The sequence below is a fragment of the Drosophila nasuta genome, chromosome 2L (genome assembly GCF_023558535.2).
Source record: "Drosophila nasuta strain 15112-1781.00 chromosome 2L, ASM2355853v1, whole genome shotgun sequence".
Classification (NCBI taxonomy): Eukaryota; Metazoa; Arthropoda; class Insecta; order Diptera; family Drosophilidae; genus Drosophila; species Drosophila nasuta.
In genome coordinates this window covers 21,190,081-21,207,028 of record NC_083455.1, presented here as the reverse complement: position 1 = coordinate 21,207,028, position 16,948 = coordinate 21,190,081, and the positions used below count along the sequence as shown (strand labels likewise).

General features: G+C 38.8%; 4 protein-coding genes across 4 annotated transcripts; 1 reads left to right on the top strand and 3 right to left on the bottom strand.

Annotated features, from left to right (window-relative positions):
• Positions 1–6,780: 6,780 nt before the first annotated feature.
• LOC132798655 (probable cytochrome P450 309a1) lies at positions 6,781–9,397 on the bottom strand. Its single transcript, XM_060810595.1, has 6 exons — positions 9,136–9,397; positions 8,722–9,076; positions 8,238–8,660; positions 8,051–8,174; positions 7,718–7,981; positions 6,781–6,968 (listed from the first exon to the last, which is right to left on the bottom strand). The coding sequence occupies exons 1-6, from the start codon at positions 9,330–9,332 to the stop codon at positions 6,814–6,816; spliced, it is 1,518 nt and encodes a 505-aa protein (XP_060666578.1). The 5' UTR covers positions 9,333–9,397; the 3' UTR covers positions 6,781–6,813.
• A 519-nt stretch (positions 9,398–9,916) lies between these two features.
• LOC132798514 (probable cytochrome P450 309a2) lies at positions 9,917–12,478 on the bottom strand. Its single transcript, XM_060810395.1, has 6 exons — positions 12,069–12,478; positions 11,656–12,007; positions 10,756–11,181; positions 10,574–10,697; positions 10,254–10,517; positions 9,917–10,146 (listed from the first exon to the last, which is right to left on the bottom strand). The coding sequence occupies exons 1-6, from the start codon at positions 12,392–12,394 to the stop codon at positions 9,983–9,985; spliced, it is 1,656 nt and encodes a 551-aa protein (XP_060666378.1). The 5' UTR covers positions 12,395–12,478; the 3' UTR covers positions 9,917–9,982.
• Positions 12,479–13,774: 1,296 nt separating this feature from the next.
• LOC132794199 (4'-phosphopantetheine phosphatase) lies at positions 13,775–15,346 on the bottom strand. Its single transcript, XM_060804494.1, has one exon. It carries the CDS (start codon positions 15,115–15,117, stop codon positions 14,032–14,034), a length of 1,086 nt encoding a protein of 361 aa, XP_060660477.1. The 5' UTR covers positions 15,118–15,346; the 3' UTR covers positions 13,775–14,031.
• Positions 15,347–15,524: 178 nt separating this feature from the next.
• On the top strand, positions 15,525–16,436 carry LOC132794209 (large ribosomal subunit protein eL43). Its single transcript, XM_060804505.1, has 3 exons — positions 15,525–15,665; positions 15,873–16,001; positions 16,079–16,436. Exons 1-3 carry the CDS (start codon positions 15,663–15,665, stop codon positions 16,223–16,225), a joined length of 279 nt encoding a protein of 92 aa, XP_060660488.1. The 5' UTR covers positions 15,525–15,662; the 3' UTR covers positions 16,226–16,436.
• The last annotated feature ends 512 nt before the right edge of the window (positions 16,437–16,948 follow it).

Sequence of the window (16,948 nt, the reverse complement as noted above, 5' to 3'; positions counted from 1 at the left end):
CTTGCTGCAAACTGTTCGTATTTGCTGATTTTGTAACAAATATTGACAACAGCCGAACCAAGCTCTATACCTGTTCCTCTCTGCCTCACTTCCCACTCATGGCTCAGCTGAACTGTTGGCTAGTTGTCCAGTCGAACAGTCGAGTCCGCTTGGCCAGTCCATGGGGACATTTGTGCCATATCATGTTCCATGTTGACGCACCAGCACAAAAGCTGAAATTATATTTAAAAGTTCGTTTTTTTTGTGCTATTCTCCCTCTCACACAAACACAAGTCTCTGTCGTCGAGTTTTCTCTGCTGCTATGTTCCAGTATCTGTTGTCTCCTGCTCCTGCTCTCTCAGTTGTGGTATGTGGCACGTTATTTACTTTTGTGGTCATTGTGCGACATTTGGGGCTCCTAAAATCCCCAAAGTTATAATTCTTAAAGTTTTTATCTGCCACACAGACACAGAGACAGAGACATAGACGTAGTCATAGAAATAGACAGTAAAGAATTCTGTCTGGCTAGCTGGCTGCTCAAGTGGGCGTATACGTAATATTTAAGTTGTATATTCAAGTATATACTATACAATGGCTCTCGCACTTTTGCATATTAATGATTTATGAATGGCTCGACATGATACAGCAACAACAACAACAACAACAGCAAATTGTGTAGAAGAAATAAGGGAAATAAGCTACAACGTTTTGCTGTCTATTTTCATTTAGAATTCGCTTAATATTCATTTGCTTCTCGAGCGAAGCGCTAATGAAAATCTTAATGTGCCACAAGTCAATAGCACAGCAAGGGGGCAGGGGCAGGAGGCGGGGAGACAGAAGGCGTTACGAAAGGGAATTACGAAACAAAATTCCAATGACTTTTGGGTATTTTCAATTTTAATTAAGAGCTGACGCCTATCGAAAAGGAACGACAACGACATCAAAAACTGAACTGACTCTGACTGAGCTGCCTACATACTTATTGCCTACTTTTAGGCGATTTACGACCAACAACAAACTGGCAATTTGTTAAGCTAATGATGCCATTTTTCGAAGCAAATTACCTGACCATGAGCAACGCTCACATAACAAGCAAATAAACAAACAAACTGCCAACACACAACACCCTCAGGCACATGTGTGTGAGAGAGTGTTTGTTCAGCTCAGCTAAGCAAAGCAAAGCTTGAACTTTGAACCAGTTCAATTGATCAGAAATGAGAACACTTATCAACAGACTGAGAGCTTGATAAATGCTCGGCAATTTACATATAATAAATTCTTTATGACTTAATTTATTATGATATTATATAAAATAAAGAAGAGCGATTTAAGTATTGCCTGCAAATATTCGTACGTAAATTATTTATTTCTAAAGAAAACTTTAAACGAAGTAAAGTTCTTATTACCATTTGAAATTGCAATTCAAATTAAATTAAAAATAAACTATTTTAAAAGCAATTCTTAAACTTAAACTTCACTTCGTTTAGAGTTTTTATGACTATTCATATTTTTCAGTTTATTTGCATTTGATTCCAATGAATTAAAAATAAACTATTTTAAATGCAATTCTTAAACTTAAAGTTCACTTGGTTTAACGTTTTTATTACTATTAATATTTTTCGTTTTATTTGCATTTAATTTCAATGTTAAATTCAATTCACAATGAATTAAAAATAAACTATTTTAAAAGCAATTCTTAAACTTAAACTTAACTTCGCTTAAAGTCTGCATTTAAATTTAATGTCATATGCAATTCAAAATGAATTAAAAATTAACTATTTTAAAAGCAATTCTTAAACTTTTCGAGTATTGTATTGCTCGTAAACCAAAGAAGAGCAACTTTAGCGATAAATACCATTCATTAAGTCCAACCTCTGTTTTCGCACAGCAGCAATAAACTGAACTGATTGAGCTAGTTCTGGCAAAATGAACTACTTAACGGGAATGGTCAGCACTCACATTACGTATACGTGCAGTGGGTCAACAAGTTTTTGTTGCAAGTCAGCAAAAATTTGGTTTGCTTACTCACAAATACCCACCTGTCATAAAGGCAAAGTACTTTAATACTTATACACAAGGCTTAAGCTTACTGAACATTGCCTTTGACTTTGGCGAAGATGCTTACGTTTAAAGTAGCTAGAGGCGGGGAGACTTTGCCATAAGCTTAAGGATGAAATTTCATTTTAATTAGCGCAGCGTTGCAGAATGCAAGCAATGCGAAATCAGCGCTTGGACATCGGGGCTGCCATCGGGCTGGTTGCCAACTGTTGCCGGCAATAAAACCCCAAAGTCTATTAAGCATTGTGAAGCCAAAATGGCAGCGTAACGTTTTGGGTGGATTTAATGCCAATAAACGGCGTGAGGTAGACAGAGGGAGAGAGAGAGAGAGAAAGAAGTGCAGTAGAGGTAGATAGTGAGATAGATAGAGAGACTGTGTATAAGGGAGGTACTTGTATCTAAGCTAACCAAGCAGAAACACAGACAGCACCCCAACACACGCACACACGCACACCATACAGAGTACAGAGTAATCGCCAAATGCCCAATGCTGCATGCAACAAACTGCCGCTGCTGCTGTTGCTGTGTGTACTCTGAATCCGTTCTCGCCCTTTCGGTAAAGTGCAACATGCCAATGCACATGATGTGTTTAATGGTTAAATTGTTGCTAATTCCATTAGCCGTTTCCTGGCTACATTTTGCGTTTGCTATTTGTGGCCAAAGTGTTGCAATGCCAACAACAACAACGCAATCACCAACTTTAGCTGCAACTACAGTTGCTGCTGCTGCTGTTACTGTTGCCATCGAAATTCCAGGCCGTCACAGACACGAGAAACCCGCTGGCAAATGGAACGTGCGCAAATTAATGTTGGGTTGACGCAACGCCAGCATCCACAAAATATCGTCGCCTCTCACTCCCCCACCCGCTCAACCTGCTGTGACACACACACTATCGAGTGCACCTCCAGCTAGGCTACAAATTGGCACATTGTTTGCCCTCTCAACTGGTCTGTCAAACGTTTGTTTTTGCCTCGAGGCGACCAACTGCTGACTATCTTCCAACCAACTGCCAACTGTAAACTGTAAACTGGCAACTGCAACTCCAACTGTAACTGTGCTAATTCGTTGTCCCGAATGTGTTTAACTGAAAAACATTAGTCTCATATAACGGCTAATAGACGAGGGCGTCAATTGGCGTAATCATTTAGCCTAGAAAAAAAGTGTGAGTAGACAGAACAAATGAAAGCTGCTAGAAACTCTATCTGGTGTTCAAATATTTCTACATCGAGCCATGTCCGAATAATATAAGTACTATAAATGGCAAAATGAAGCCACAATTGAATTCGATTGCCATAATAAACATTATATTACGTATACGTAATCTAACTACATAATTTCATAGAAAATTTTCTTTAAAAAATTGGTACATTGGTATTGAAATTAGTATATTTAAGACATGTGTATTACGTATACGTAAGATATGTTGTTAATATCCTAGACAAATACTTGATGAAACATTTCAAATAACCCACTTAGTTGAACTTAATAATCGTCTTTAGAATTAGAATTCCTAAGATACTTATACGCATTGGTATATTGTAAAACAAAAAATAATGAAATACACTTAATATAAATAATCAAAAACTATATCAACTACATAAAAAATAAATAAAATAAAATATTACATACATATATTATATTTATTTATCTGAGAAAAATATTCTGCCTAAGAGTTCAAATACCAAAAATAATTGTATCCATTGTAGTCTATAAAATACATTTACATTACGTAAACGCAACGTTGCCAAATAAAAATTACTTAAAAGGAGATTTAAAATAAATCAATTATTTGGTCATAATATTCTTCTTAAGAGTTAAAATCCCAACAAAAAATTTAATCTCTTGTGGTATATTACATTTATGTGTCGTATACGTAACGTATATTTTAACTTAACTTATATTTCAAAGGAAAATGAGTTGATAGAAGATTTATAGTAAATCAATTTGTGCATAATATTATTCTTCAAAGCTGAAATTCTAAAAATAAAAATATGCATTGGTATATTAAATAATTATGCTACATACCTTATGGTGTAACATTTGCTGGTTTGCCGTCTAACAAATACTTGTGTCATTCTCAGAAATATTAAAAAGAGATTTCTTATAATGTAAGCTTTCAATCCAATGTCACTCATTCGTACTTACACTGTGCTTAAAGGGTTAAGCACAACTTCTGATGTCTGTCATATATAGTAGACTAGATTACTTTGCTCAAATTACAGGCCATAAATTCTTTAATTTTGTGCGCCATCATTCTTTGAAGAGCTCCTCCCTCGCAATTTGCACTAATGCAACTTTGGTAAATGAAATGGCACTTTGGCGCTGGCTGAGACGGGAGCTCAAGTGTTTTAGAGTGAATATTAAGCGGCGTCGCTTTAATCGACATGCTGATGGCTTTTTATGAGTCGCCATCTAAATTTATCACCAGAGATTTCCCACATTTCCACACCGCTTGGCAAACAAATGCCTCCAAGTGACACGCTGTTACACGCTGCCTGCAACCCGACTGTGACTGTGAGTGCGAGTGCGGGTAAACGCATTAAATTTGTTTAGTAAATGTACTAAATATACAGCGACAGTGACAGCGACTGTGAAAGGCGTCCCAGATGACAATATAACCGTATAGCTTTAGAGTGTGGGATTTGAAGTGGTGCGCGGGGGGGAGAAGGGGGCCTTTGCTTTCTCTCTCATTCAGTTAACGCGACAGCAGCGATGGCGGCGTCGTAGTTGCCACTTTTCTATTTATTTGCCCATTAACGCTCATTTGTGGTTATCAGGTAAATTGGATAAAAGCCAACGTAGCATGAAGCCTGCCACATGCCACAAGCCAGGCCAGGTACAACCTCTGCCACGGGCTGCGGCATGTCCTTGCCACTGCCACTGCCACTGTTGCTGCTGCTTATCTTCAAGTGTTGTTGCAACATGGCATGAAGGCTTCGGTTTCGGTTTTTACCTTCATCTCCAGACTTCGACTTTTCCCTCTTTTTCGGCTGTATTCATTTCGCTTCGTGTTAACTGCGACAGTCATTAACTTTTTATGGCCCTGGGCTGTGTTCGCGGTGGGCGTGGCTGCTTTGTAGAGTCTCCTCCCGCCTCCCGCTTCCCGCTTCCTCTTCCTCCTCCTTCTGTCATCTCCGCTTGCATTCGCATTCGCATTCAAATCGAATTCAAATATTTGCGGTTATGTGAGCTTCAAATTTATTTAAGCCACAATTTGTTTAGGTTAATAAATAAAACGGCGACGATGCCGTCATAAAATTTAATTTCCACTCCCACAAACACATACATATGCATATGAGTATTTACTTTTATTTTTGCGTTGCAAAAACTTTTTTCTGCATTTTCCTCTGGCTTTAAAAATAAAACACAATTGAGAAAACAGACCAAATACTAAAAACCGATGTTAAACACTGCAATACATGTGAATGCCCTGTAGCTATACAACTCCAATAAATGCTATTTCTTATTTAGTTTTTGATTTTAGAAAATTATTTAAATATGGCAAATATTTAATTTTAATCGTAAGCTGTTTTTAGCTTCTAGCAATAAAATGTTACCACATGTCATAAATGAAAATTGTGTTTGCCTACTGCACATGCTTTTGCTTAAATGTTTACAGGGTATACAAAAACGAAATTTAAATGCGCCATATTGCAAGCTCAAATGAAATTTTGTGGTTTGTTACAAAACAAAGGCAACAAAAAAATGCAAAAGAATCCAATGTAAATAGCAAAAACTGTAACTAACATATGATTGAGTGTGATTGATTGCCGCATACCCTATACTTAAGTAAACACTATAAAATATATACCAAAATGTGGAAATAGTAAATATTGGAAATATTTGCTTATTAAGGTGTTTATTCATGTAGTTAAGGTATTTATTAAGTTTGCACAAACTCTACAGTTAATATGTATATATTTAAAGAAATTATATTTATTTTGATTTCGATTTATATTAATGCTTTATTTGCTGTAATTTAGATAAATGATATTTTTAAATTTATTAATTTCGATTCAGACTTTTATTTTCATTTTCATTGATGTTTATTTTTAATTTATTTATTTTATAATTTTAATCATAATTTTTGTCTTTTGAATGATTTGGAAGTTAACATAGTAAAGGAGCAATATTGTAGTTATACAAATTTGGTAAGAACTTAATTCCTCAGAAGTTCTATTAATTCATTTGCAATTGTTCGAAAGATAAAACCAAACAATTTAAACAACCCTTTTTGACTACTATACTACAGGGTATTTTGAAATGCAGCCTCTGCAGCACAACACAATACGAGACCAACATAAATACACATACACACACTCACATTGCATGCACATGCTACTGAGCAGAGTTGCATTGGCGATGCGACGTCCACTGCATGCGGTCGCTCAATATGAAAATACTCACACACACACACACACACAACACACTACCACATGCACAGTGAGCATTAAGTTCGGCGGGTTTTGTGCCCAGTTGAGGGTCACAGCGTTATTTTGGAAAAGTGGCAGCCCAGTGGCAAGTGTTTGAAGCAGACGCAACAGCAGAAGGGGAGCAAGGGGTTAAAGAGGCAAAGAGGCAAAGGCACATGGGGCACATTGTGTCGCCTTGGTGTCAGTTGGTCTGCGGTTGGTTTGCGCTAAATTAAATTTTGCTGCGGTTGCCCCCAAAAAGTCGGACACATTCGAGAACACAGTGTCGCAAGTGTCGAACCCAAAAACTACTAAACGCAAACACTTACAATTGAGATAGCGAGTTTTGTTAGTGTTTTATTAATTACAATTTTGTATACTTCAAATTGACATCACCGTCCAAAAACATTCCCATGCCCGTGTCCGAGTTGTACTCCAATTTGGTGGTCTGCTCCACTTTGTATTGCGAGAGAATTCGCAGCACGGCCATTTTCACACTAAGCAAACCAACTCGCATGCCTGGGAAAAGATTGTAAAGCGATTTACGATTAATCAGAATATATTAGTATATTACAATTTGCTTATTGATTATAAGAGAGATTGATTTAGATCAAATATGTGAGGTGAAGAGAACAAAAATACTAGCTATGTGTAAGAATGGATATTATTATTTATTGTTATAATTCAATCTAAGCATTGAAATCCTTTTCTGATTCACTTTTTATCCCTCAAGTACCAACTTAATTACCTTAGAATTCAACACCACAACTCGAGACAGAACACGATAATTTCTTCAACCCAATTTTACCCTTAACAATATCAATTATTAAAGCACATTTTGTTTCTTGATTATAGAAGAGATTGTTTTACATCAAAGATTTAATATAAAAAGAACTAAAATACAAAATTTTCTACATCAGCTAAACTTTCAATGCAATTTCTAGGAATTTGCTTCGTTTTATATTCTCGTTTGCTTTTTTAAAGTTAAAGTGAGCAATTATATTGTTATTTTTTTATTAATAAATCGTTCTCGAAAGGTCTTCTTTACTCTTCCATTTCCTTCTAGTTTTTGATTTATATATATTTTAGAGTTGGGTTATTAAAATAGATTGAAAAGAATAATCCCTCAACATAGGAAAATTTAATGTAACTAATTCCTTTCCTCACATATTTATGACAAACAACCAAAAACTAAAGGCATATTTTCGAGATATCTAATAACTTCTTCAAATCTGAAAATACTCTTAAAAATAAATCTTTAAACTCACCTAAGCAAATGCGTGGTCCGTCGCCAAAAGGCAGCAAACATCCGCGCTTGTTAAACTCGCTGGCAGCGCCATTATCGAAGCGTTCCGGTTTGAATGCCATTGGATCGGGATAATAGCGCTCATCGTGATGAATCTGATAGGTGGGAATGGCCACCGTGATGCCCGGTTTCACATTCACACTTTTGCCTTCACCCAAATCAATTGTTGTGGGTCTAGTGCAGATCTTGATGAAGAAACCTATTGCGCTGGTCATGCGCATTGATTCTACGAAGCAAAGCAATAAAAAGTGTTAATTAGGAAGTAATCTTTTCAAGTGTATTATCTTGCACTCACCATTGACACACTGATCGAGATAAGGCAGGGCATTGAGTTGCTCATAGGTGATATTCTTATCAGCGGCCAAAGCATTCAATATTTCAGCGCGTAACTTTGACTGCGGCTCTTGATACTCGCCCAGCTGAGTGCAAAAGAAAAACATATAATATTTTGAAATACTAAAAAAGACAGAAGGAATCTTTACCGTGTACAACAAATGATAGAGCACCGCTGCTGAAGTCTCGTAGCCATCCATGAGCAGGGTCAGAGCATGACCCACCATATCATCGATGGTGGCGCCCTTCTGCTCTTGCAGCTGCAACAAATGGGCGAGATAATCATTGCGTGCCGCACCGTTGCCCGCTTGACGCAGTTGCGCCGCATCTCTTGTGAGTTGCAGATAGAAATCGTCCTGCGCCTGTGTAAAGAAACGCATGCGCAGCAATCTTCGTATGATGGGCGCAATTGGTGTCCTGTTGAACTTGCGCATATTCTGAAAGGCATTGAATGCCCACGCTGAGGATGTCTGCTGCAGCTGGCTAATCTCATTGACGCCGCCGCTCAAGGAGCCCGAATCAATGCCCCAAATGAAATCGCCCATGGCGTGAGCCGTATAGCGATAGCACAGCTGTTGAAATTTACAATAAAGTAATCATTAAATTGCTTATTTATTGCTGTTGACTACTCACATCTCTCGTCTCAATCACGTTATCCTTTTCCTTAATATACCGCTCTATGTAATCCAGCAAACTTTCTCCACTCTGCTCCCAGATGGCATAAGCCTGCTTCAGTTTGTTGGCCGTGAGTCCAGCGCCGCCTTCTGTGCGACGCTTCTTCCACACGTCTCCGGCACTGAAGAAGGGATTCCTGGCCACATACTTGTCGTAGTCCTGGGAGTGAGTCACATAGCTGCTCGTCACTGTGTCTCGAAAGTCACTGAACTTATCCACCAGCACTTCGTGAGCCAGCGAGGCATCAAGCACCAGAATCTGCGGTTGTCTCGTCAAAAAGACGCCCACAGCACGATGCTTGCCTTTGTATTTACTTAAGAGAATATCAACTAATTAGATAACATCAAAATATAGGCTTGTGCTCTCACTCACTTATAAATCCTGCCCAAGTCCTTAATAAAGTTCGAAGTGCCGCCAAAGAGTCCTGGATAGCTGCCAAGCAGCGTCAATGGCTTCGCTGTGACCAAGCCACGTTTATCCCAGTATTTGTGATGCCAGGTGAGATACAAATAGACAACCGCAAAGGCGATGTGCACGAATGCCAAGAGAAGCGCCACAAGTGTCCACATAACGCTGCTCGATCAGTGTTCCAAACGCAAACGCAGCCAGCTGAGAACTGTTTCCTCTATGCTCCGAAGAGGTGCGTTTTGAGCACTAACGATTGATAAGCCTGAAGCAGTAAAAAGCCCTATCTGCAAGTATCAACAAATAACATAGTACAACGATCGGAGAGATTGTACTTAAACCAACTAAAAGAGGCACTAATTAATACCCTACAATAATGTTGTAATAACATTCGCTTTATACAGGGTAATTTCAGCTGAGACACTTATTTGGAAAATGGTAAGAATTTCAACAGTTTTGAAATTAATTTCTAGAAGAAACTGAAGTACTTTATTTTTATTTTCATTCTATTTAACCTCTCATGAACCTGTTGAGCCACGCTCTCTGATTAATAATTTTATTGATAAGCCGCATCCATTAACTTGATTTATGGCTTAAGTGTCGAGACGACATTAACACTTCGTGAATCGTTTCTGAATGTGGCATACAACTAGATTTAACTGGTCAAAAACCTAACCTAGGTCAAGAAATTCTATTTCGCAAATACTATAGTCAAAAAATGCTAACAACACTTTTCAATTATAGAGTATTTATTATTTATTTTTTATTTATTAATTTCACCATTTATACATTTTATTACCAAGTTGCTACCAATCTATTTTAAGAGTCGACGATACTCCAGATTAATGTTGCCCTGCAGTACTACTCCAAAACCAGAATCCCCCGCCACTTTTATCTGCTCTTTACCACGAACAACTTGATACTCGCTGATAATGTGAAATAGTGCCGACTTCAATGTCAAGAGAGCCAGACGCATGCCTAGACCAAGCAATAAAATATAATAAAACAATCAAATGAAAATCATAAAGATTGCAAATCTAAATCGATATGAAATCGATTAAGCAAAGAGTTTATTAGATTTTTACCCATGCAGATGCGAGGTCCATCGCTGAAGGGCAATAGAATGCCCTGGCGAATGAGTTCGTGATGAGCGCCATTATCGAAGCGTTCTGGGCGAAAGACTTCGGGATCGGGAAAGTATTTGGCATCATGATGGAACTGGTAATTGGGTATCATAATGGTCATGCCCTCCTCAACTTGAAGACTCTTAAACTCAGACAGTTGGATGCTCGTTGGATGCGTGCAGACTTTGGTGTACTGTGGTATCAAACTACTCAACCGAAGGGATTCTACAGAAGTCAATTAATAATTAGCTAGCTTATTTGAGTCAAACTTTATTACTTACCATAGACAACCTGCTCGAGGTAAGGCAGCTCGCACAGTTGATCAAAGCTGCAAGTTTTATTTGCATCCAGACTGCGCAGAATTTCGTTACGCACCTTTTGCTGGGCATCTGAATGCTCCGCTAGCTGAAAAGTTATTTATACGAGTAAGTATGAATTTGAATAATTTAATTTCACTACTCACATAATAAAGCGCATGCAGTAAAGCTGTTGCCGTCGTATCGTAGCCATCCAACAGCACTGTGAGCGCATGTCCAACCAGATCATCATGAGACATTTCCTTCTCTCCTCGCAATTTCAACAAATGTGATAGGTAATCAGCACGTTGCAACTCTTCGCCAGCCTTCAAACGCAACTCAATTGATTCTTTAGTTAGATTCGAAAAGAACTCATCCGTATCCTTGGGATAGAAACGGAAACGCAACAATCTTCGGCAGAAAGGCGCCACAATCGAGGCCATAAAAATGGAGATCATGTAAAAGGTATAATTGGTCCACTTGGTGGCCATTTGTTGCACCTTGTTGGGCTGCTCGCCATTGGCCGTCAAGGTACCAGCCTCAATGCCCCAAATGAAGTCACACATCACATCGGCCGCGTAGCGAAAGCAAAGCTGAAGGAGGGAAAAGGGCAAAATTATATGAGCTGCACTTGTTGATTGCCCCAAAAAAGTATGCTATGAAAATTTTCAATGTGATTTTAGAAGGAGAAAATCTTCCTAAGATTTACTTTATCAATTTCTTACTTCTAGTGAATATATAACTTGTAGATAAAAATGTTTAAATTATAAAAAAATACAAATAAATACCCTAACTTCCCTCTCTTGATCAAGCTTAACAATTATTTTAAATTGTAAATTTGTAAATATTAACAGAAATTTCCATGGCAGTCTAAATCTATAATTATTAGATCACTGTATTAACTCACAAATAAAAAAAATAGAGCTGCCAATAGAAAGTTCATTGAACTGTCGAACTTCTCTTCTTATAATTTTTAGAAATTTCCCTTAAAGCTGCCTTCATTATTGTGTAGCTCATATTGAGATCTAAATTCAGTCTTCTGCACTTCTATTCCCATCTCTACTTACATCCCTGGTCTCCACGATATTGTGCTGCTTGCTCGCCTGCTTTGCCATAAAGCTAGTGAGCTTCTTTCCACTCTGCTCCCAAATGGCGTAGCCCAGCTTCAAGCGATTGGCACTTAAACCTGCCTGAGCTTCGCTGCGCAGTCGTCGCCAATAGTTGCCCGAAGCCCAGAAAGGATTGCGACCCACGTACTTGTCCAACTTAGCATGCTGCATGTATGAGCTAGTCAACGAGTCGCGATAGCAGCGAAAATTATCCACCAACACCTCATGAGCTAGCGCAGGATCGAGCACAAGAATTTGAGGTTGTCTGGTGACAAAAACGCCAACGGCGCGATGCTTATGCTTGTATTTGCTGAAAAGAAAATATTAGAATGTTATTATGAAGATGATCTCGCATTATTTTCACTACGCACTTATAGATAGGTTGAATATCCTCGACCAGATTGCTCTTGCGTGTCAACAATCCAGGATAAGTGCCCAGCAAAGTCAAGGGTTTAGCGGTAATTAAGCCGCGACGTTGCCAATAGCGATGATGCCAGGTCAGATATAAGTAGACGGGTAACAGCAGCAGATGCAGCAGTAACAACAGTACAGTGATCATCAGATACATATTGCCGCGTTCTATATTCCGACAGCCCCAGCCGCCGATTTTATACTGATTATTCGCTTCAGCTGGCCATTGGAAATCGTGATCAGCCTGCGGCTCGACCAGCTGCACAGCGTCGTTGATAACGCTCATTTGATTAGCAATTGCTTACTCTCAGTTTCCAAAAATTTCACTTCGATTGTGTTTGTTTACTCGTGTGTGTTTGTGTATTTGATTACTAAATCTTCCAATGCTATTTTTAAAACAACAGCAAATTTGTTTATTTTCAAATTTTATTGTTTATAAATGTTGTAGAAAAATTAAACAATATTCATAAGATTAGAAGTGAAATATGTTTTTTGTTTTATATTATGTTTGCAGCTTAGCTTATATTTTAGATACTAGTCTCATGAGCATTTGAAAATGAAGTTCACATTTTTTAAATATAGCTGAGAAGTATATTAACACCATAAAGTATTCAAAATAAAAAGCTACTCAAAGTTATTTTAAATTTCGTATAAAATAAATGTGTACAACGATCATATAATTGAAAATCGAGCTGGCGCCATCTATTGCTCATTGCATTCAAGCAGCTTCCATTTACATTTATTCGAAATATAATTGACTTCACCACAGGGTATCTTAGCATCTCACACGCTTAATCGGTTTTCCCATTTGCATTTAATTTATTCACTTCACTGCCTTCGTATCTTATCAGTTCCCGCAAAAATATTCCCCGCCCACACGCTTTTTAGTTGACCACACTATCAGTCAGTCGATCTTATCAAAAACATATTTCGACTTTAAAAACAATCAGCTGATAGTAAAGTGAGCAGCAATTATAAATGAGCTGCATACCCTGTAATCAATCAAATTAAGAATAAGGTAAGCAATAAATCGTTGATATCTACTCAAGAGTACAGAAGTCATCTTAATTACAGGGTATTTTCCCAGCATTCACATCAATCTCATTTCAATATGCAACAACAATGTTTCTGAATTGCATTCGAAGTCGAAGCTGCAGCTGATTCGCATTTGCAATTGCGATAATTAACGCTGATTAGCAAAGCTTCAGCTCGAGTAACGTTTTCCTGCTTCAATTATCAGTCAGTTGATAATGATGATAATGATATAGATAAGCTAAATAGAGATAGTTTCATTATTTATTTTTTGAGGGGGTAAAATAAAAGCTGAGACAACGGAAGAATGTGTCTAGGGCCATATTGTTGAATGGCTGAATTGTTTATGCATTTTATCACGTCTGTGTAAACAATTGCGGCTCAACGCTGAGCTGCTGTAGTTTAGTTTTCATGTCTTATCGACAATGCGGCTGACACGTTATCAGGCGGTTAATTTATGACCATGACCGATAAAAAAAGCAATGTGAGTTTAATGTGTGCTGCGTTTTCTGATAAACAAAGGCATTGTTATTTATACTTTTCATAATTAAAAAAAAAAAAACTTTGTTTTCGTTACTTACACTTATTGACATTGAGCTGCAGCTGAGACCAGGAAAACAAATTTAAAAAAATCATAATTATTAGAAATACATTTTCTTTTTAATTACAGTTCGGATTATATGCATCAATTTGTTAGTTAGTTAGTTAGACACACACACAAAAACCTGACACAGAAATCTGCAACCGAATCTTGAACTTAATCTCCTTTTCTCTCTTTGCTGGATTCAACAATAACAATAATTTCAAAACACTGCAATATATAGCATAACAATCAATGATCCTCCTGTTCCTTGGCCTCCTCCTCCTCCTCTTCCATCTGCTCTTCCTCCACTAGCTGTGCTCGTACTTGCAGATGACGGCAAACATATTATCGCCACCCAAATATTTGGCCAGCCAACGATTCTTAATCACGGCCAGCTTTAAGGTCTCGCACTTGAAGTGCGCATTCAGATTGGTGTGCAGTGCCCTGCCCATGCCCTCAATAACCAGAAGATCAGTCTCATTTGCCGCTATGGCATCGCACAGCTCCCGCGGCAGACGCCTCATGTCCAGACACGGTCCGCTTTGTCCATTCGCATAGACAAGCAGGCGACCCGAACGCCACGCGCTGTCCAAAATGCTGCACTGGCAGGCGCAATCGTCGAGCAGCTGTCGCAACTCCCGACTGGTCACATCGTTGAGCGAAGGTTCACTGTTGGCACACAGCAGCACCTTGGTGCCGCGCTTGAGCAGCTCACGGACGAAGGGCAGTATTCCAAGCACCACATCAACACCACTGTTGTCCACAAAGACCACAGCGCATTTGTGTGGCAACTGTTGCTCTCCTTGTAAGCGTTGCAACCACGCATCCAGATTGTCCAGCAACCAGGGACGTTGCTCGATCCGATCCAACGCCGCATGCAGCCCAAAATTACTATCCTGCTCAAGAATGTTAGCTATGGCCTGGGCACCCCAGTCAAACATGTTGCCCGCTAGCACTCCACGCACCAGCTCTGTCCATCGTTCATCCTCCCGCTCGATGGCATCGATCTCTTGCAGTCGCTGCTTGAGACGCGCCTTGGCCGATGTATTCTCTAGTTGTTTTTGCGCAAGCCAGGGATCGGTAAAGCCAAAACGACGCAGCATAGTCTCGTTAAGTTGCAGCAGTTCGCTGGTGCCCAGCACTACTTTGCCGCTGTTGCTGGCAATGTTGCGCTGATACTCATCCAATTGACTAAGATATGCGGCCTGGAATTGCGTTGCTCGCTGCTCGGAGGTGGCATCATCGGGTTGACTATTGGCCGCTTGTTTAGCAAACTTCACTATGAGCTCACGAAAACAAGGGAACCAATATGCAGCCGCCTTGGCATCTGTGTTGAGATCCAGCGTATCCGGTTGATAGTTCGCCTCATCCTGTAGGAGCGTACAGCTGTGCATTGTTGTTGTGCTGTTGGTTCGACGACACAATTTCAACAGTGTACGCTCGATGGGGCGATGCAAACGAGACAAAATGTTTACTGCCGTGGTTGTGACGTTGCGAAATGCGCACTAATCTTTTTATAACGCTTCTTCAATGTAAATTAGTTTTTGTGTGTTTTTATCACAAAACCGCACATTGGACAGCACTGGCAATGTAACAACAAACGCATTTTGCGGCCACAGCTGACTGTAGCGCTCACACGTGAATGACAACTATTTCTTGCGGTTTTACTAAAACTTAAAAATAATCACATACAATACACACTACACAATATTTTACATTTTATTTTACACTTTTTAATTTTTTGCACCCAGTTCATTGTTCAATTTACGCTTTAATTTCACTTATCTTCTTTAATTTATTTAAATAATGTGCCGCCAACTCATAACAGCATAGCACTCAGCTTTTGTCTGGTATGGACATTATCGCAGCCAACTTCACGCTTTTGCGTTGACAAGCCGTCTCTTTCCTGTTGAATTTTTGACAAATCAACAACACAAAAATGGTACGAATTCGTAAAAATCGTTAAATATATATGTAATCAGTGCACTTTGTGAATTAAATGTACGCTCTTATGCACAAATAAACTGCAAACTATTAAATAAATATTGAATTTTGTGTGCCAAGTGCATTTAAGTTGGTTAAACGAGCATCGCAAATATTGTGTACTAATCTGCATATTAATCTGTTTTGTGTGTCTGTGTTTTTATAGGCCAAGCGCACCAAGAAGGTTGGAATCGTAGGTAAATATGGTACCCGTTATGGTGCCTCCCTTCGTAAGATGGTCAAGAAGATGGAAATCACCCAGCACAGCAAATATACCTGCTCGTTCTGCGGCAAGGTGAGTGGAGCTTTCCATAGGAGGGAGAAATTTCTCCCGTGCAACACAAATGCTAATCATATCATTATTTATTTTAGGACTCGATGAAGCGCTCCGTCGTTGGCATCTGGTCGTGCAAGCGTTGCAAGCGCACCGTTGCCGGTGGTGCCTGGGTGTACTCAACCACAGCTGCCGCCTCCGTGCGCTCCGCCGTCCGTCGTCTGCGTGAGACCAAGGAACAGTAAATTATTATTAACTTCTGATGTGGGGCTGCTTCTAATGCTCCCCGCTATGTTAGTAGTATGTTCCAACCCGTAGATTATAGACAACGCGATTACTTCTGTGGTTTGCGCCGCGCCGGTCGACAAAAAAAAGAGCCTGTTCTGCTTTATTCCATAAGCAAACGTGAGAAATAAAAAGAAAATTCTGTTTTACTTTTAACAGTAAAAATTGCAAGTGATGTTTTTTTTAATAAGTTTTGTGATGACCGAACAATGCAATATGCCTGCCAACTTGTGGAATATTTAATAAGCAGAAGGTAAAGGTGTTTTTATAGATTTCTTCGATCAGATAACTTTGCTCACGATGGTCTAGAAATCGTCTTGTGATAACGAAAAAACGTACAAAGATAGTTTTTCATGACTTGTGTAGAATAAATCCATATGAAGAATACCACCATATATTGATAATTCCATTTATCAACTTTCCAGTGAATATCATTAGGTAATTTGATCCATTAAGATCGCTTTAAGAAAACCTTGTAGACTTTCCATAAAGGTTATATGGTAGCAGCATTCCCATATGGAGATTCCCTGTAGTAATATCAGAGAATCACTCCACACGCAGCATAAATAGCTTTCTGAAGACAAATCTTCATGTTGTTCTGTTGCATATCGAAATTTATAATATCCATAAAAAGGCATAACACTAGAGATATTTCGCTTCCACATATATATTCAAGCCAGTCC